This window comes from Gorilla gorilla, chromosome 1, assembly GCF_029281585.2.
Source record: "Gorilla gorilla gorilla isolate KB3781 chromosome 1, NHGRI_mGorGor1-v2.1_pri, whole genome shotgun sequence".
NCBI classification, from domain to species: Eukaryota; Metazoa; Chordata; class Mammalia; order Primates; family Hominidae; genus Gorilla; species Gorilla gorilla.
This window is the reverse complement of record NC_073224.2, coordinates 140,165,079-140,187,206: the sequence shown is the minus strand read 5'-3', so window position 1 is coordinate 140,187,206 and position 22,128 is coordinate 140,165,079. Positions and strand designations below refer to the sequence as shown.

General features: G+C 37.7%; 1 protein-coding gene across 3 annotated transcripts in view; it reads right to left on the bottom strand.

The window, feature by feature from the left end:
• The window catches only part of FRRS1 (ferric chelate reductase 1), a 63,822-nt gene that overhangs the window by 26,841 nt on the left and 14,853 nt on the right, over window positions 1–22,128 (bottom strand). For 2 of the 3 annotated variants that reach the window (XR_010130332.1, XM_031005595.3), the window contains exons 2-8: window positions 19,233–19,337; window positions 18,909–19,104; window positions 17,626–17,762; window positions 12,505–12,599; window positions 11,118–11,265; window positions 8,418–8,600; window positions 16–114 (exon numbers count right to left, since the gene is read on the bottom strand). Coding sequence is in view for 2 of the 3 variants with exons in the window: in XM_031005595.3 (XP_030861455.1) it covers window positions 16–114; window positions 8,418–8,600; window positions 11,118–11,265; window positions 12,505–12,599; window positions 17,626–17,762; window positions 18,909–19,104 (858 nt within the window). In the remaining variant the exon portion in view is untranslated. The remainder of the gene's footprint in view (window positions 1–15; window positions 115–8,417; window positions 8,601–11,117; window positions 11,266–12,504; window positions 12,600–17,625; window positions 17,763–18,908; window positions 19,105–19,232; window positions 19,338–22,128) is intronic. The other variant, XM_055352832.2, reaches the window with a different exon arrangement.

The window sequence follows — 22,128 nt, the reverse complement described above, 5'->3', positions numbered from 1 at the left end:
AATTTTCACACCTACCCTGGAGTCCATTACAGGGTGACTTCGCCCCGTTAAATGGGAAGGCTGGATGTACACAGTCTGATCTTCATGAATACACAGATAAGCATCATCATCACCCTGAAAAACAATTGCAAATGAGAAAAAAAGCTCAAAGGAATTTCAGCATTTTATTTTCTCTTTTTAAAAAAGTACATCAGGAAACCAAATATTATGTGATGCTTTGAAAACATAATTTACTGAATCATGAATGATGCTATGAATTCTAGAGAACTGGCTATCTAATTTGCGAGTTGCAAATAATTTTGTTATAATACAAAAGCACTAGAATTTCAGTGTAAAATAATAGATTAAGATAGATATATAACATGTTTATATGTTCATAAACCCATCACTAATCGAACACCACTTTAATATTTTCATGTATATTCATCCAAACCTATTTGTATTATACCTATTTTTTCCTTCCCAGATGGGAAAATATAGAGTTCTGTTACCTTTTTTCAATTAACTTACCATAAACAATACTCCAGATATTTATTTATTAATAAAGATCTATATCCTACATATTTTAATGACCAAATACACTGCATTGTACTGGATATTTTTTGGTAACTTCCAAGATGGAAGACACTGTAAAGAAATATTGCTACATAGTGTACATATTCAATAGATTTAATGTTATATAACTGAGGCAAAAATACCTGCACTCAAGGAGGAATTAGTCAAACAATCTACCTCTGATCTATCCTTTAGTCTCCAAGGATCCTTAACTCTGAAAGTTAGATCTTATTCTTTAAAGTGATAATCAAGCCAGACACAGTGACTCACACCCATAATTCTAGCACTTTGGGAGGCCAAGGCAGGAGGATTGCTTGAAGCCAGGAGTTTGAGATCAGCCTGGGCAATATGGTGAGACTTCATCCTAAAAAAAATTTTTTTTAAATCAGCCAAGCAGGCCGGGCAAGGTGGCTTACGCCTGTAGTCCCAGCACTTTGGGAGGCCGAGGCGGGCAGATCACGAGGTCAGGAGATCCAGACCATCCTGGCTAACATGGTGAAACCCCGTCTCTACTAAAAATACAAAAAATTAGCTGGGCATGGTAGTGGGCGCCTGTAGTCCCAGCTACTCAGGAGGCTGAGACAGGAGAATGGCGTGAACCCGGGAGGCGGAGCTGGCAGTGAGCCGAGATCGCGCCACTGCACTCCAGCCAGGGCAACAGAGCGAAACTCAGTCTCAAAAAAAAAAAAAAAATCAGCCAAGCATGGTGATGCATGCCTATGGTCCCAGCTACTCAGAAGGCTGTGGCAGGAGAATCACTTGAGCCCAGGAGGTCAAGTCTGCAGTGTGACATGATCATGCCACTGCACACCAGCCTGGGCAACTGAGGGAGACCTTGCCTCCAAAAAAGAGAAATAAAATAGAATAAAATAAAGTGATAATCAAAAAGCAGACTGTCAATTAATAGGGGAAAAAAGAATGAAAAAGAATACCAAAAAAGAAGCAGACTGTAACTTCAAAGTACATTTAAACAATGGCACAAAGGAATAATCTCGATTTTAAGTTATTATCCACGGTTTGGTCTTTCACTTGGTTTCTCCATAAACTATCTAACAAGGTTCTTTATGTGCTTTAGTCACCCAATTCTTTAAACAAGGTCCAAGACTACCTGGTTACAACAAATCTTGCTATAAATTCCAATATTAGATTCTAACATACTTCTATAGTTTCAGATTCAACTTTATTTTTAAATGTTCCACTTTTACAAACTCTCAAGGATGTACTCTTAGCAAAGTAATTATGTACTGTTACACATATTACAATAAAATCAGAATTAGCCCAATTCAAGATAAGAAATTTGGAGCAATCATGACTTAAACCAGGAGTCAACAAACCATGGCCAGCAAATCAAATTCAACCTAAAGCTTGTTTCTATATAGCTCATAGTTTAAGAATGACTTCTACATACTTAGGTGGTGAAAAGAATGTTTCATGACAAATGAAAATAAATCAAACTGAAATTCAATGTCCATGTTTCATTGGAACACAGCCACATTTATTCATGTACATATCATCTATGGCTGCTTTTATACTACAACAGAGTTTAGTAGCTACAACAGAGACCATATTGCCCACGAACTCTAAAATAGTTACTACCTGGTCCTTATAGAAAACGTTTTTTGAACCCCGATTTATTTTTTATTTTTTAAAAAAGTAGAGATGGATTCTCGCCCTGTTGCCCAGGCTGGTCTTGAAATCTTGGGCTTAAGCAATCCTCCTGCCTCAGCCACCCAAAGTGATGAGACTACAGGTGTAAGCCACCATGCTGGGCCTGAACCCTGATTTAAACAATGCATGTTTTCTAGAATATCCATCATGAATGAGACATAGAAATTCTTTTGTTACACAAAAAATTTTAATACAAATAATGGTTGATTTGAGGCAAACTGAGGATAAGAAGTCAAATAAAATCAATACAAGTAGACCTCCCAAATATTAGAGAAGATGATGGGGATAGACAGCAGGTAACTCTCAGTTCTCACTATTCCAAATGAAGAGTAAGTGAACGTGCTACTCCAACCTCAGGCTCCAGGCAGTTCTAGAAACCTCAAGTTTGAAAGCATAAAAGTACACCATATAAGAACTTCCACCAAATCCCTGGGTTGTACTGAAGCTCTCTCCCCAGTTTGCCCCTCTCAAGTCAAGCATTTAGAGAGCATCCTATGAGAGAACATTAAGCTGGACACTGTGGGAGAAACAAAAATGACTTTATTATAAGAATATGGCTCTTATAACCTAAAGCTATATTTTATTGAGCCAGACAGATAGGTAAAGTGACATGAAAAGACAAATTATGTATGGCCAGAGAATTGAAAATGGTTTATCAGAAAAGACAGTAATTAAGCAGACCTTAGAAGATAAAACGTATTTATAGGAGGACAAGGTAAAGATGAGATTAAAGGAAACGTTTTCCAAGTTGAAGAACTTCTAGGACCAATGATATAGAAATATGAAAATTTTAAGAAACAGGTAGTTTTGCTAGCTAAAATATATAAAGGATAAAAAGAGAGCTCTAAGGCTGAAAATTCTAGAAGTATTCCCAAAGTAGTGAGCACCATGCTTTAAGAAAAGAACAGTTTTTCTATAATTACTAAAGTTTTGCCAAAGGTTTGGAGGGATATTTTTGAGACAATTTTTTTTTTTTTTTGAGACAGGATCTTGTTCTGTCACCTAGGTTGGAATGCAGTGGTGCAAATACAGCTCACTGCAGCTTTGACCTCCTGGGATCAAGTGATCCTCCCACCTCAGCCTCCCAGGTATCTGGAACCACAGCTGCATGCCACTACGCCCAGCTAATTTTTTATGAATTTTTTGTAGAGATGAGGGTCTCGCCATGTGTTCCCAGGCTCATCTTGAATTCCTGGGCTCAAGCAATCCTCCCACCACAGACTCCCAAAGTGCTGGGATTATAGGCATGAGCCACCACGCCCAGCCAAGACGATCTTAAATGTGGCTTGGGGAGAAAATTCCAATGGCTGTGTGAAGGATGAAATGAAAGAGGAAATCATGGAAGCAAGAGGACTAATGGCGGGTTACTACAGCAGTCCAGGAAGCAGACAGTAAAACTACAAGCCAAGTCAGAGATAGTGACAATGCAACAAAGAGAATGAAAGAGGTATGTCAAAGATAGAATCAGAATACCTGGAGATCAGTAGCAGTGAACATATTAGCACCCAAATCTTGATTTCTAGATCTATTCCTACTAAAAGGAAATAAAGCTCTTTTGAGAAATGATGAAATGCATGAAAGTATGAATGGAGAACATCTTGTTACACCAGAAACAAAGACATGCTCAAAAGTGGTGGAGACACATCAAAAGGGCACAGAAGCCTGCTTGAAAGGGCTCCCATTGGCCGCATTGGCGTCAATATGACCCTCTAAAAGAATGAATGGTGGTAATAAACTACAACACAATGGACAAAAGAAACCCATCAGTCCACAGTGTTATATAAAAGGGAAGGGCAAGTGCAGAGAAAAGAAAACTCGTATTTTCATAAGAACGCCAGCTAATAAGTAAGTTAGAAGATCACCATTTTGCAACCACAAATGTAACAATTGATTCATAGGAGAAAAATCAATAAACGCAAAAACCTAGTTACAGGCTATTGGGGAACAGATTATTCATACAGACTCAAAGTATCATCCCACATATTACTTATTACAAAAAGAAAATAGACTTCATGATACAGAAATCTGACAGACACCAGTGATCAAACATAGTATCATCAATAATAGAACAATTGGACATTACGAAACTTTTGAAACAATGCACTGATGTGGAAATAATATCCCTTACGTAGCATTTGTGCCAAAAAGTCTTAATATAAATCTATTATATAAATTGTAGAATATTCTACAAATAACTGGCCTGAATTTAATTTATAAAAAAGAAAAAGGATTAAGTAGCTGTTCTAAAGTAAAGGAGATCCAAGAGATATAACAACTAAATGCCCTGAGTAATAACTGATTGGATCCTGAATAAGAAATATTTTTATAAAACAAAGGACTTTATTGGGACAACTGGGAAAATTGGAATACAGATTGTCTGTTACATAAAATTAATGTTAAATTTTCTTAATGTGATAAAAATATTGTGGTAATTGTAGGAGAATGTCCATGTTCTTAGAAGACACATGTTGAAAACCTTAGAGATGAAATGTCATGACTATCTATAATTTACTTTCAAATAATTCAAGGAAAAAATATGTATTTATATACACCACAATAATCAGGTAGATAGAAATAGAAAGATAAAGTGGCAAATCTAGGTGAAGGGCTTATGGGTGTTCACTGTACTATCTTTTTAACTTTTATTGAGGTTTAAAACTTTTCAAAACAAAAAATTGGAAATGGCAGAAGGAAGGACCTGAAAGATGGATGAAAGGAAGGAATCCAAGTCAAAACCAACATTTCTCTGAATACCAAAAAAGATGCTGGCAGCAGTAACTGATGTGTTTATAAATTGCCTAGGACAGTACCCAACAAGAAACAAGCCATCAACAATGGTAGCTGCTTTCCTAACATTGCTGATCACCAAGAATGGGGAAGACAAGGAGACATCAGGAGGCATAATAAAAAGTTCAGTCTTTTAGATGTTGCTTTGTGCTGTCCAGGAACACACATCTGGACGAGACCAGCCTGCAGCTGGAAATCACAGTCTGGAGTCCAAGGGAGTTCAGGATTGGGGACATCCTGGAGTTGGGGCATGGAGAGATCATGTGTGGAGTAAGATGATACAGCGCAGTGGAAGGAGAAGGAAGGAAGCTAATAATGTGCATACTTGATAGACTTTACATTATTTAACAAAATATCTCAAATAGGAAAGAGGTATGTACAGTACATCTTCACTTAAACTCATAGGTAAGTTCTTGAAAATTATGACTTTAAGCAAAACAACATACAACATGGCCAATATTCTTTCCTCATCAATGCCATAACAGAACAATATTGAAGGAAATGATATTATTCAAGGAACTGCTGTATGTAGCCTCACTTAAAGTCAGAGGCTCCAAGAACCTATTGACGACATGAAGTGAGGACTTATTGTACTTGGAAATTCAGTTAAAATTCACATATTAGCAAGTCATTATTATCAGAAATAGGGTAAATTACACATTTTTATTTTAGTGATGAGGTCTAACATACCAAAATAATTGCTAACATTAATTTACAAGCCAAATTGAAAAAGGGGTATAATTTAGGTTATCGAATGAGTATTCGTGACATCAGATACCTTCAGTATTTAAATTTACATTATACACTCCGAAGAAATAGCAGGTCACAAAAATACCTGAAAGTTTTAAAAGTAATAACCAAAAATAGAAATAACCACTTAAAAATATATTTTGAGGATGACTCATTTCCCCCCAGTTAGTCAAACAGGTGTACTGATTATTTTAATCATTAAACAGGATTGCTCTGTAAATCAACTGCACCTGCGTAATTAAGCCTTTTTTGTAAACATTTTTGATGAGTACTATACTGGAAACAGATAAGATTTCTAAGTAAGATAAATATATCTTGAATTAGAGATAAATGCTTTTGTGCCATCAACACCTACAATTTAGAACAGAATAACTGACCTACCTGTGGGCTACTCATTACCATACTGAATGCAGTAATAGTCTTTCCCTCTTGCTTACAGGTTTTATGTAACCAGTAAAAGGAAATGTATCTGTATACTATAGCACGAATCTTGGCTATAAAGTGACTGGAATAAGTTGGATTTTTTTTTAAGTGGCTAGAGCATATATCTAAATGAGTGCTGTAACTCAGAGATGAACCTTAATGAAACTATACATTCATTCAACAGGTTAATCCTTTTTGGACTCATTTTCAGAATTTCCTTTCTAGCCAGTTTTATCACATTCACATGACAGCAGCACTACCACCACCTATCATTATTGCTTTATAGTCATATTTTATTTTCAACTCAACCTCATTCACCTTATACACTAAACATTGTTCATTTTTGCCAACACTAAGAATATCCAAAAGAATATGCTACAGGTCTGATGGCAATCACAAAAGGAAGTGGGGAAAATGTTTTGAACAATCAGCGCATCAGCTGAGCAAGTATAAAATTTCCTATACAAGCAACTTGGAAGGGGAAGGATTCATTATTTCTTATATGTTACTTTTTTAAGTACATGGTATCTTTTGTATCTCATAGACTTAAGGTATATCTTTTGTTTAATGAAAGAAGATAGAAGTGCATTCTAGAGGTGTCTAGTGAAATATGTAGGTCATATATACATACTGAAATGGTATCCTACATCATTCTCAGCAAACTATCGCAAGGACAAAAAACCAAACACCGCGTGTTCTCACTCATAGGTGGGAATTGAACAATGAGAACACATGGACACAGGAAGGGGGACATCACACTCCGGGGACTGTTGTGGGGTGGGGAGAGTGGGGAGGGATAGCATTAGGAGATATACCTAATGTTAAATGACGAGTTAATGGGTGCAGCACACCAACATGGCACATGTATACATATGTAACAAACCTGCACATTGTGCACATGTACCCTAAAACTTAAAGTGTAATAATAATAAAATAAAATAAAAATAAAAAAGAATAAAAAAAAGAATTAGGACAATTAAAAAAAAAAAAGAAAGTTAGTTACATCCAGCGTCTTACAATACTTGCAAACACTGCTCCAGGACCAATGTGATCAAGTGCACTTTCAGGACGAGTATTAGTTTTTCTATTACAGCCATGTCAGAGTTCCTTTTCTTTTTCTGAAATATGATTCCCTAAAGAAGTGGTGTTAAGTTTAAATCCTGATAAGAAGAAAACTCTCAAGACAAGACCCCTTGCCTGTGCTAATAAGGGGCTTTCTCCATTTCTGTCCATCCCTATGTCCCAAGGCCCACTCTGCTTGAACAGGACTTATACACGTCCTGGCCACAATACTCTTCCTGCTCCCTAGGAAAGCGAGGTGCTTATGCAGGCCTCTGCTCTTCCACACCACAGCACAAGGCTGCCACCTACAGAATCATTTAATCCATTTCAGCACTACCCAGGATGAGTGAGAATCGGCTTAAAATAAATGCTGCCTTCTGCTGATTTGACAAAGGAGCCTACTGTAATACATGCTGCCTGGATATACAAGTTTAATTCTCTTTTTAGGAAAGGCACTGATGACTACTAAAATAGGACAAAAGAGCAGGAACACATGTTTTAGTTCTGGCCACTTGAATAAACAATTCTGGTTTGAAAAGCATTACAAAAAACATGACATTTTATGCAGAACAACTTTTCTTAACTGTATTTCCTGCTTTATCGCAAAGAGATAGACAGACATAAAATGGCAAATACACTGGAAATAAAATGATCTTCCAAACTTTCCTTAGGACAGCCTGTTCTTGGAAGTAATTGCCCAACTGTTAAAATCATACAGTACTCAAAGCCATTTAACTTAGAATCTGTTCTAAGTTAGTTTCTCCTGGATGATCATTTGACCCTGGAACAAACAGTTTCAGTGATTCTCCTTTTGGTTTTTTGTTTGTTTGTTTTGGGGGGGTGATTTTAGACAGAGTCTCACTCTGTCGCCCAGGCTGGAGTGCAGTGGCACAATCTTGGCTCACTGCAACCTCTGCCTCCCAGGTTCAAGTGATTCTCCTGCCTCAGCCTCCCGTGCAGCCAGGATTACAGGTGCCCGCCACGACGCTAGGCTAATTTTTGTATTTTTAGTAGAGGTGGGGTTTCACCATCTCGGCCAGGCTGGTCTTGAACTCCCGACCTCGTGATCCACCTCCCTCGGCCTCCCAAAGTGCTGGGATTACAGGCATGAGCCACCATGCCTAGCCGTGATTCTCCTTTTGTTACCACTTATGTAAGTGAGAGGTACCAACCATCCACTGATCATGAGACAATGCAAAGGATAAATAGCCTTTACTGGGGCCACTCATTTCAACCATCACCGATTGGTCATCTCTTGTGAAGGACAAGAAGACACAGGAAGCCTCCTTCTCTGGGTCACAGTTCAAAGGACTCCTAATACAGAACTTCTTGTTCCCACAATCTGAGGCACTGAACTAGAAAAATGACAGAGGAAAAAAAAATCTTAATTATCAAACAAGCAGTTCATTGGCAATGACAGAAGAATAACTACCTTCAAGTACGGGTAGCTCCCAAATTAATGAGAATACCTTTCCATAATTAGCATTCAAATAAGGAAACAAAAGACACATCCCAAATTAAAAATGATCAGAGCAGTAGTTAGGTTATGAACTTTTAAACTTAATTAATTTTAATTAAAATTTGGAAAACATACACTTGTTGGGCTGTAATTGTGCAAGAGTATTAAAGCTCCTGTAATACACAAAACATTTCACATTAAGTATGTTTTGGAGCAAAGTTTCTGATAAGTTTTGAGAAATTTTTGAGGTAATATTTCAGTCCCTAAGACTTAAATGACACTAACGTTCCTGCCTAAAGGGTATCCTCTAGTTCTCAGAGATGAAGATTTAAAAAGCAAACAAATAAATACTTAGCAAGCTATTATATTTAGGTTGTGGATTCTGCTTCTAGAATTCTGATTCAAATTTCATACTAAAATGACATAAGAAAAAAATGGTTGCCCCAATTTACCAGCATTCCAAATAACCGTAGTGATTTATTGGGGGGAGAAATAAGCAACAATCGGATGACTTAATCCAGAGCTTCTTGATAAGGAATATAAGACGAAGAGTCTTAGAAAAAAAAATCAGCTGTATAATCTGATAAATGAGCAGACTTTGTTCGAATGCTGTGACAGTAAATTTCAGAAGAGAGCTAAACATTATGTAACTAGAGTTCATGGAAATGTAAAAACAGATCATACTAGGGTGAAGAGAACAAGCCACTGGGGAACTAAGAAGCTTGGACTTTGGTCTCTGCTCTCCCCTTCCCTACATCATGTTTGCCAAAGGACTTGTTCTCTCAGGATCCCTGAACCTTCAACTACACAAGAAAACTGTAAGAAATAGACCCTGAGGTATCTTCGAGCTCTAAAAATGCTATAAACCTTTGACTCTGAATGAACCTCCCTATAATTAGAGATTATAAACATGGCACAAAGACACAATAAAAGTTCCAACAAGAGCCTTTAATTGAATATATGGAAAGACAGCAATATTGTCAACAGATTCCTACTGGGAAGCTCAGGTCCAAACTGACTGTGTATTTCCCTAAAGCAGCTTTTAATTAAATAAGGATTAAGCCTAAACTGAGAGCTAGTACAAATAACAGATCTAATTGTATGGTCAAACGAAAGTGCAACAATCATAATAATGTAATCAAATATAGTGCCCATATGCTACAAGATGTTGAAGAGAAGGAAAACAAAATAAGGAGCAAAGCGCATTACTTTGTCTTCTCTATGTGAATAAAAAGGTACAAAAGGATAATAAAAAGAAGGAAAAAGAAAAGGAACTAATGTTTACTGAATATCTATTAAATGCAAGACACAGTTATAGAAAACTTACATTCATTATTTTAATTCTTACAGTGATACTAAGAGCTAATATTATTACATCTCCTTCTATAGGTGAGGAAACTGAGACTGAAAATTAAGTAATTTGCCCAAAGACACACGAAAATTAGGCAAGTCAGTATCTAGGCCCATGTTTGTTCTTTCAACTGAAACAACCTTTCTCAACACGTTTTTTTTTTTATTGTATCCACTTCTGAATTGAGAAGTCTAACTTATCAGAATTTCCTGCAGTAAAACCCTTCTTCCTTATGTTTCTAATACGCATAACACTTTCCAAGATATGTCTTGTCAATCATAAATCTTTTAAATCAGAGGGCCTAGATGAAATTCTAACTGATGAATTTACAAGACATTTTCTGTTGTTCAGCATATACAATTCCCTAGGACTCTGACCTTAATGAAATGAGATCTAAGAGTTATATCACCATTTCAAGAATCTCCTCCAAACCTTGTCTAAATTTAACTTAAGCTCTTCTTTTGATATCTGGCTGTGTTTAAAAGAAAGAAAAAAAACTATTGCTTCATCAGATTTATTTTCAAATGAAAACATACCCACTACCAGTAGAGACTACAGGTGAATGTCATGACCAAACCTCGAACATGCAGGGTCTTGCATTCCCTTCATTCTAACCTGTAAGTCATAAGGTTGCAATGAAGGCTTCCTTCAGATTCCTACAGAGGACTCCAAAACGTGCTACCACTACCCAGCACAGCTACTTCTCTATGCACTTTGCCACACAAAGTACACAGAACCACAATTTCCAATCACAAATTTACCTCTTTGCTCACATAAAGAAAACTAAGTACAGCACTTTACTCTTATGTAATGTCTTATTTTGTTTACCTTCTCTTCTGTATTTTATAATATATGGACATTATATTTGGCCACATATTATTTAGATTACATTTAATGAAGCTATAAAAATGTTACTTAAGCTGGGTACAGTGGCTCACACCTGTAATTCCAAGCACTTTGTGACTCCAAGGCAGGAGGATCACTTGAGCTCAGGAGTTCGAGACCGGCCTGAGCAACACGGTGAAACCCCATCTCTACAGAGAAAATAAAATTGTTACTTACTGGTTTGGTTAAGTGGGAAACTGGAGGTAACGTTGGCAAAGGTACTACTGTAGCTTTAGGTGTTGTAAAAGGAAATGCATTTGGTTGTGAAATTATAGGACCAGGAATCTTCACCCAGTAGATTTTATACTTCTCAACAACTGTGACTCTGAAATGCAATACCAGTGAGATTAGAACCCTAATTGTGTCCTGTCACAATCAGATCAAAACGTTAAAGGAAAAAAAAAAAGAAAGACTAAACTAGAAAAACATGACTTACTACCTAACAGGACTATTAATTTTGCCCGAGGCAAATCTCTAACCACTCTCTCCCACCCCATCACTTGACAAATTTTTATTGCTTTCTCTCCCTCTGTCCCTCTTTTCTTATTTGTCTGTTTTGGGGGCATATTCACAATAGCCATGATGTCAGACCCAGGGACAAAACTGCACAGATTTCTACTTCCTGGCATATGAAGAACATATTACAAGTCATTTCAGAGTGCAGTATTCAATTCTTCCAAAGGGTATATGTAGCAAGCAACTACAGCAAGAAGCTATAATAGAGGCTGCATCAGTAACCATCAGCTTTCACTGGGGTCACACCCCCTTTTTCACATTCCATCTAACATACCAGTGCAGAGTTGTGTTACTGTGTGTTGGGGACCCACGCACAAAGTGAAGAAAACAGTCATGTCAGGATAGCAATCCTTCCCTTAAAATATATGTCCGTATCACCCCTCAAGAATCATTAGATGGCATTATAACATTCCATTTCCCCTTGTATGTAGGATAAGGAAGAAGTTCTGTTTTAATTCTACTGAGTTTCTTAATTTGAGAGGCATGCAGTCTTTCCGAGAGTCTAATCTGCAAGTTGTAACACTGCAAAAGAGTAAGAGTCATCCAAATTTCAAGACTTTCATTTGTATTCTCATGCTAACACAGGAGCAAATCTAAAAGTAGTATTATATAACATAAAGACTCAAGTATTAATTGATAGCTCTTATTAGGATTAAGGCAGTACAAGACTTCATTCACTCAACAAATGTCTATTAAATGTGTATTTGGTGACAGGTCCTGCGCTAGGTGATAGGTATACACTGGTAAAAAGCAAAACAAACTCCTGCATCAGGAAGGTGGTGTTATTACTATACCAAAGCTCTCCTACATGTGTGAATGTCCAATAGGTACAGAAAATGATACAGACTAATTATGGTTTCAATTATACTAGTAGTTACAGAGTTGGAAACTTTTTTTTCGTTTTTTTAGAGATGGGGTTTCACCATGTTGCCCAGGCCAGTCTCAAAAGCCTGGGCTCAAGTGATCCACCACCTTGGCATCCCAAAGTGCTGGGATTACAGTCATGAGCCACCATGCCTGGCCCAGAATTATAAACTCTTATACTCACAGAAACTGTGTGTGATTTGGAGCACTGCTTGGAGCATTCCAGTAGACTTTAATTTCTGTTTTTTTAGATGCACTTCTGTGACTCACTGCTGATCCCTGAAATAAAAGGGAAAAGAACTACCATTCAGTCACTCAATAGCTCAGCAGGGCTGGAACTTCTATCATTTTGCAAAGTAATTTATCATTGCATGACATTAGCATTCTGGTGAAGACTATTTTATTTAGAAGAAGGACTCAGGCACTCCATAAATGAAATGTTGATTGGTTGAGAACATATTAGCAGCTGGCTCTGTGAATAAATGAGAGTCCACAGAAATCTAAGAACTGAAGAGAGCTGTGAACACTGGGTACATTAACACTAGATAGAGCTTGCTCATTGTTTCATGTACATTATAAATTTATATCTCTTCCATTAATAGATACAAATAGAATGCAGAAGACTCTTCGAAAGAGAAAAATTTCCTGCCTTCAAATACGTAGCATGATATTTTAGTCATTCCTTTCTCTAGAACAATCTTGTTTCCCACTTTCATGCACCTGGCCAACTCCTACTCATTCTTTGAGGCCTTACTTGAAGATCACCTCCTCCAAGAAGCTCTCTCCCAATTCCTTCCAGGCTGTGTGTGGCTCCCTCTGCTATGCTTCCCACTCACTGTGTATGCTTCTAACCAAAGTTATCACACGGTTCTACTTATGTGTTCATAGATGTGCTTATATGTAAAGTAAGGAGTTCTTCAAGGAGCAAGAGTAATTAAGTCTTGTCCATCACCTATCCCTCCCATTCAGGACCATTTTTGGTGTAAAAATAAATGGATGAATGAGTAAATAAATGAAAAAAAAAATTAGACTCCTTTCATACTCTAGATCTCTGTCTTCAATATTAAAACCCTTCAAAAATTAATATAATTAAGAGCCAATATTCATATAAAACATCACAAGCTAAAAATTCTTCAAACTACTTTACCTTTTATAGGGTGCTGATGTGTAAAAACATATTGCACATAAAATTAAGGAAAAAGTCTGATTGTTGTGAATCCATTTAGATGTTTACAATACATGGTTAATGTCATCATTTATCTTGCAACCACCACCTTATAGTGAAAAGACCCCCCAAAAAAGCTGACAGAGAGCAATTTCAAACTACAGTTGACCCTTGAACAACACAGGTTTGAAGTGCATAGGTCCACTTATATACAGATTTTTTTTCAATAAATATATTAGAAAAGCGTTTGGAGGTTTTCAACAATTTGAAAACACTCAGACAAACTGCATAGGCTAGAAATACTGAAAAAATTAAAAAGTTAGGTATGTCTTAAATGCACAAAATATATAGGTATTAGTCTATTTTATCATTTACTACCATAAAATATGCACACACCTATCACAAAAGGTTAAAATTTATCAAAACATACATACACAAACAGACCACACATGTGCCATTCACAGAGACATATAAACAAATGTAAAAATGCAGTATTAAATCATAACTGCATAAAATTAACTGTAGTTGGGACTACAAGCACATGCCACCACACCCAGCTAATTTTTGTATTGTTTTGTAGAGACGGGGTTCCGCCATGTTTCCTAGTCTGGTCTCAAACTCCTGAGCTCAAGCAATCCACCAGCCTCAGCCTCCCAAAGTACTGGGATTAGAGGGATGAGCCACTGCATCCAGGTTTTATCGTGTTTTGTGCACTACTGTAAACCTTGAATAACACCATGGGGCCCATACGAAGTGCCACTAGTGATGCGGTAAGAGTTCTCAAGAAGCAGAGAAAACTCATGACATTACAAGAAAAAGTTGAATTGCTTGATATATACTGTAGATTAAGGTCTGCTGCTGCAGTTGCCCGCCATATCAAGATAAATGAATCCAGTATAAGAACCATTGTAAAAAAAAAAAAAGAAAGAAAGAAAAGAAAAGAAAATTCATGAAGCTGTCACTGCAGCTATGCCAACAGATGCAAAAACCTCACATTTTTTGTGAAAGACCTTTTCATCTCATATCGGAAATGCAGCTTTTATGCAGGTGTAAGAATTGCTATAAGAAAGGGATACTTATAGACTAATATTATTCAAGAAAAAGCAAAGTCATTATATGACAACGTAAAGCAAATGGAAGGTGAAGCGCCTAAAGCTGGAGAATTTAATACCAGCAAAGGATAGTTTGATAATTTAGAATAAAAGTTTGGCTTTTAAAATGTCAAGATAACAAGAGAAGCAGCTTCTATTGACCAAGAGGCAACAGGCAAGTTCCCAGGCGTCATTAAGAAAATCATTGACGATACCATCCCGGCTAACACGGTGAAACCCCATCTCTACTAAAAATACAAAAGGCCGGGCGCAGTGGCTCATACCTGTAATCCCAGCACTTTGGGAGGCCGAGGCGGGCGGATCACCTGAGGTCGGGTGTTCAAGATCAGCCTGACCAACATGGAGAAACCCCATCTCTACTAAAAATACAAAATTAGCCGGGCGTGGTGGCACATGCCTGTAATCCCAGCTACTCAGGAGGCTGAAGCAGGATAATCGCTTGAACCCAGTAGGCGGTTGCGGTGAGCCAAGATCCCGCCATTGCACTCCAGCGTGGGCAACAAGAGTGAAACTCCGTCCAAAAATAATAACAATAATAATAATAATAATACAAAAAATTAGCCGGGCGTTGTGGTGGGCGCCTGTAGTCCCACCTACTCGGGAGGCTGAGGCAGGAGAATGGCGTGAACCTGGGAGGCGGAGCTTGCAGTGAGTTGAGATCAGGCCACTGCACTCCAGCCTGGGCGACAGAGGGAGACTCCGTCTCAAAAAAAAAAAAGAAAAAAGAAAGAAAGAAAAGAAAATCATTGAGGAGAAAGTGTATCTGCCTTAACAGGTTTTTAATGCAGACAAAAGTGCCCGATTTTGGAAATTAATGCCACAAAGTCACTTACTAGTAAAGAAGAGAAGCAAGCACCAGGATTTAAGGCAAGAAAGAGCAGGCTATCTCTACTGTTTTGTGCAAATGCAGTCAGTTTATGATCAGGACTGCTCTTACCTATAAAGCTGCTGGCTGCTAATCCCCGAGCCTTGAAGGGAAAAGATAAACATCAGCTGCCAGTGTTTTGGTTGTAACTATAAGAAGTCCTGGACAATAAGAAACCTTTGTCTGGATTGGCTCCATGGCTGTTTTACCTCTGAAGACAAGAAGCACCTTGCCAGTAAAAGACTGCCTTTTAAAGGTTCTTTTGGCCGGCATGGTGGGTCATGCATGTAATCCCAGTGCTTTGGGAGGCTGAGGCGGGAGGATCAGTTGAGGTCAGGAGTTCGACACCAGCCTGGCCAACATGATGAAACCCCATTTCTACTAAAAATACAAAAATTAGCCATGCATGGTGGTGGGCGCCTATAATCCCAGCTACTCAGGAGGCTGAGGCAGGAGAATCACTTGAACCCAGAAGGCAAAGGCTGCAGTGAGCTGAGATCGCACCACTGCACTCCAGCCTGGATGACAGAGCGAGACTCTGTCTCTAAATAAATAAATAAATAAATGTTCTATTGATATTTGATATAGTTTGGATATTTGTCCCCACCCAACTCTCAAGTTAAATTGCAATCCCCAGTGTTGGAGGTGGGAACTGGTGGGAGGTGTTTGTGTCAGGAGAGCAGATTCCTCATGGCTTGGTGCTGTTCCTCGAGATAGTGAGCAAGATCTGGTTGTTGTAAAATGTGGCACCTCCCCCCCCACCAACTCTCTCTCTTGCTGTTGCTTTCACCATGTGAAGTGTCTGCTCCTGCTTCAGCTTCTGCCATGAGTAAAAGGCCATGAGGCCTCCCTAAGGCCTCCCCAGAAGCTGAGCAGATGCCAGTGCCATGCTTATACAGCCTGCAGAACAGTGAGCCAATTAAGCCTCTTTCCTTATTAAATTGCCTAGTCTTAGGCACTTCTTTTAGCAACACAGGAACAGCCTAATACAATATTAGACAATGCCCCTGCTACCCAGAACCCCATAAGCTCAACACCAAAGCCACTGAAGTAGCCTCCTTGCCTCCAAATACAATGTCTCTAACTCAGTCTCTAGCTCAGGAAGTCTTAAGGACATGTAAGGCTCTTTACACACAGTACTCGATGGAAATGATTGTCAACGCTATGGAAGAGAACTCTGATAGAACATCATGAAAGTCTGGAAGGATTACACCATTGAAGATACTATCGTTATTATAGAAAAAGCCAAGACAGCCATCAAACCCAAAACAATAAATTCCTGCTGAAGAAACACTGTATCTAGATGTTGTGCATGACTTTTAAAGATTTACAGAGCCAATCAAGGAATCATAAAAGAGACTGTGAATATGGAAAAAAAAGGTGGGGGACGAAGGGTTTCAAGATATGAATCTTCAAGAAATTCAAGAGCTAATAGACACCACAACAGAAGAATTAACAGAAGACAACTTGATGGTGAGTGTTTCCAAACCAGTGCCAGATGACGATGAGGACTATGTAGAAGAAGCAGTCCCAGAAAACAAACTGACATTAGACAACCTGGCAGAAGGGTTCCAATTATTCAACACTGCTTTTGCCTTCTTCTACGACATGGACCCTCCTATGATATAGCACTGAAACTAAAGCAAAGCGGGGAAGAATTGGTACCATATAGAAACATTTTTAAGAAAACGAAAAAACAAAAAAGTCAGACAGAAATTACAATGTATTTCCATAAAGTTACACCAGTGTGGTGCCTCTCCTGCCTCCCCTTCCACCTCCTCCACCCACCCCAAGACAGCAAGACCAGCCACTCCTCTTCCTTCTCCTCTTCAGCCCATTCAACATGAAGGCAATGGGAATAAAGACCTTTATGATAATCCACTTCTATTTAATGAATAGTAAATATATTTTCTCTTATTTTCTTAATAAGATTTTTCTCTTGTCTAGCTTACTTTATTGTAAGAATACAGTATATAACACATATAAATACAAAATATGTGTTAATCAACTATTTGTTATCAGTAAGGCTTCTGGTCAACAATAGGCTATTTGTAGTTAAGTCTGGGGGGAGTCAAAAGTTATACACAGATTTCCAATTTCCCCAGGGGTGGGGTCTGCACTTGTAACCTCCACATTGTTCAAGGATCAACTCTAAACACAAACCTGTATATCTTCACAGGTCAAAAGTTGTGACACTTCACTGTCAATCAATGTGAAGGAGCCAATAGGAGGGCCATTCAGATCCTCAGCATTACGCGCTTCTAGGAGAAAGCCTTTAAATGGATGCCCTGACAAAGTAACTGAAAAAAAGACAAAAGGGTTGGTTAAAAAGCTTAGTAATATCAAAAAAAAAAATGTTTAGAGGTTGTACATTACAATTACAATGAGGTCTACATATGCAAAAGTACTCCTGGAGAGAAAACAGTCATCCTATAGGCAAAGAAGCTCTAAACTTTTTCCATAAAACTTTTTCCAGTGTTCCATAAGATATTCACTCTGTGAGATATTAATAGCCATTCCGCAAAGAGAAAAGAAAAATAGGTGATGGTCCAGGGGCAGTCCATAAGGCTAAGTTAGTTTGGAAAATGCTAGATGATACCAATTGGGTACTATGCTTATCACCTGAGTGACGAAATAATCTGTACACCAAACCCTCGTGACATGGAATTTACCTATAAACAAACCTGCACATGTACCCCTGAACCCAAAATAAAAGTTTAAAAAAAAAATGTTTACTTGACCTCATTAGAGGAAAAAACATGAGGTGTTTTCTTTTGAATTCCAGTATTTAACACAGTGTCTGGCTCACAGTGACACTCAATAAATTCTTATTGAATTATAAAAAAAGAAAAACACTGGATGAAAGTAAATACTTGTTTCTTTACTGCAAATTTCTTAGGATATTTAATATCCTACTGTACAGTGTGAACTCTAAGGTATATTATATATCACACAGAATATTCCAAACTTATTTTTCTATGTACTCTCTATGTAACAGAGTACCTGTTAACATTTTGCATTTCTAGAGTTGCAAAAAATAAAGTTTGCAAAATGCTGTTATAGATTTATCTTTAATAATCAGCCTACATTTTACCAGAGAAATTAGAGAATTGTTCTTAAAATTATATGATATCAAGAAGGACAAGGGTTTATTATATTTTAAACAAGATAAAATAAACTTCATTTTTCTCTTCTCTTGAAATGATAGCACAATTAATAAAAATAGTAAATAACGATAAAAACTTATTTTAAAGCCTGTTCTGGATGGGGAATACACAGACTACTTAAGTAATACAGTCATCTGGAACCAAAAATAAGAAGTATGATAGTATCTTACAAAAGAAAACAGATTTAAGTGAAATCTTCTAAATCAAGTAATAATAAAGATTCAATAAACAGTAAAAGAGTGAAATCCAAAATGTAAACAGTTAATCCCAGCACGGTACCTTCAATCTGATCTCCTGGCCTGAATGTCATCTGACTCACGTGAATGTCATGAACAGGAACAGACTGTGGACTATGACCATGTTCAGGAATCATTCCATGGCATGACTGTGTTACTTTTCCATTGGGATAATTAGCCACATAACTAATGTGCAACAGAAGTATGCAGGTACCAAGAGTAAATCCAGAAACTGCCATCTCAAAAAGAAGGGTAAAAGCCCATTATTGTCATATATAATTAAAATATAAAAGTTTTTACACAGCAGGACCGTAATTCTAGATAACTACTTGCTTTCTGTGTTCAGCAAACCATATTCTCAACATACCTGATAAAAAGAATGTGATATGTGAAGTTTCACCTGAATTTTAATCTCAGCTCTACAAATTACTGTGAGACTTTGGGCAAATCATTTAATCCTCCACTTCCTTACCTGAAAAATAAGGAAACAAAGATCTCTTTTCAATGCTGTTTTTTTTTTCTCGAGACAGAGATCTCGCTCTGTTGCCCGAGCTGGAGTGCAGTGGCACGATCTCGGCTCACTGCAACCTCCGCCTCCCGGGTTCAAGTGATTCTCTTGCCTCAGCTTCCCCAGTAACTGGGAATACAGGCATGCGCCACCACACCTGGCTAATTTTTGTATTTTGGTAGAGACAGAGTTACACCAGGCTGGTCTCGAACTCCTGACCTTAGGTGATCCGCCCACCTTGGCCTCCCAAAGTTCTGGGATTACAGGCATGAGCCACTGTGCCTGGCCCAAGGTTGTTTAAATAAAAATGAAAATATAGCTCAAAATCTGACAAGGAAGATAATAAATAAAAGCTTTCTTTATTATCAATTGGAAATAATAAACTAGTCAATAAAAGCAAAAGGTTTTACTCCACGTCATCCTAGAAAGCTTAAAGAACAAAGAAGAAATGTTTCTTCTGGATTTAAATATCATCACCTGAATAAATCTATGATAAGACTTTTCCCAACTTCCTATTAAACTGATCATGATGACTGGGTGGATTATTTAATTTGCAATACTGAAAACTGAGGATAACAGAGAACCAATTGGTAGAGATAATAATTCTACTACCTGTAGCCCAGATACTTCTGAATTAAGAAACACAATTGTCAGCCCACACAATCTTCTTCCCTCCCATGGCTCCAATCTTCCTCTTAGCATCTGGATAATAGAAAACCAGCTACTCTACCTCAGTCCCACCCTCTTGTAGCCCAGATCAACCACTTTGTTTGATGCATATATTCAAAACCTGCAAATCACAGGACTCAACAAGGCTGGAGGTGATGAGCAGTCACATGATACATGGCAGTAAATAAAGTTAACACCATGGACAGGTTGCAGATGGGAAACACCTAAGAGGCAGTTTATTATTTATAGAAAAGGAGTTTTCTATATCATATATCTGGTCATAGACAATAGCAGCCTTAGAATCACTAGAAAAAATTATTGTTTTTTAGTTATGTCAATCAGGAGCAACTATTTAACTGCAGCCTAACCTGCTGGGGTTTTATCAGAGCCAACATGACCTGGAGGAGGGGAAATGCCGAACTCCTGCCCACATTAGCCATCCTGTTTCACTTAAGTGGGGGAAGAACCTTGAAGCGGTTGTGAAGTTCACACTCCAGGGGCATAAGCTCACTAAAATACTGAGGTCTACTCACAGGACTACAGAACAGTTCTCCTCCTCCCTCTCCTTACCACCACATTATTAAAGGCCTATTTACAGCAGTTCCTTTTACCCACTGCATCATGTCCAGTTATTAAGAACAAATTACAAGGCATACTGAAAGGCAGAGAACACAATTTGAAGAAACAGAGCAAGCCTCAGAACCAGACTTAGGTATGATGGAGATGTTGGAATTATTAGACCAGGAATTTAAAACATTATGATTAAGATGCTAAATGCTCCAATGGATAAAGTAGATGGCATGCAAGAACAAATGCACAGAGATGGAAATTCTCAGAACCAAAAAGAAATGCTAGAGATCAAAAACACTTTAAAAGAAGTGAAGTATGGGCTTATGGGTAGACTGGACATATCTGAGATAAGAATCTCTTAGCCTGAAGATATCTCAATAGAAAAATATCAAACTGAAAAGAAAAAAAAAAAAGACTGAAAAAAAGAGAACAGATCCAAGAACTGTGGAACTACAAAAGGTACAACAAACGTGGAATCGGAATTCCAGAAGGAGAAGAGGGAAGGAAACAGAAGAATTATTTGAAACAATTATGACTGAGAATTTCCCCCAAACTATTATCAGATACACAATACCAAGTAGGATAAATAAATAAACAATAAATAAAAAACTACATCTAGGTATATATGATGGTTAATTTATATGTCAACTTGACTGGGCTGAGGGATGTTCTGATAGCTGATGAAATATTATTTCTGGAAGTGTCTATGAATGTATTTCTAAAAGAGGTTAGCATCTCAGTCAGGAAACTGAGTAAAAAGATCACCTCACCAAAGTGGGTAGGTATCATCTAATCCTCTGAGGGCCTAAATAGAACAAAAAAGCAGAGGAATAGGGAATTACTCTCTCTTCTTGATCTGAGACATCCCTCTTCTCTTGCCCTCAGACATCAAGGTTCCTGGTCCTGGGGCCTTAAAACCACAGGACTTACACCAGCAATCCTTTCCCCAACCCAAGGCCCTCAGACCTGACCAGGAGGTGTGCTATGGGTTCCCCCGGTTCTTAGGCCTTTAGGCTTACACTGAACTACTCCAGCGGCTTTCCTGGTTCTGCAGCTTGTAGACAACAGATTTTGAGACTTGTGGGCTTTCAGAATCACAAGTCAATTTCCATAATAAATATCTATAATAATATAAATAAAATCTTATTTTAATCTGTAACTGTGGAAAACCCTGATTAATATGGCATATCATTTTCAAACTACAGAAATCTAAGTGTTTTTTTAAATCCTGAAAGAAGCCAGAGGAAAAAGATAGGAACAAAGATGAGAATTATTATCTGACTTTTGCTCAGAAACCACACAAGCAAGAAGAGAGTAGAGTGAAATATTTAAAGTGTTGAGAGGAAAAGGTGGCACCATAGAATTCTATACCCCAAAAGATTATCTCTCAAAAGTGAAGAAGAAATAGGAAGACTTTCTCAGACAAACAAAAATTGAGGGAATGTTTTGCTGGTAAAACCTATCTTGCAAGAAAAGTGAAAAGAAATTCCTAAGAGAAAAGAAAAACAATAAAGGT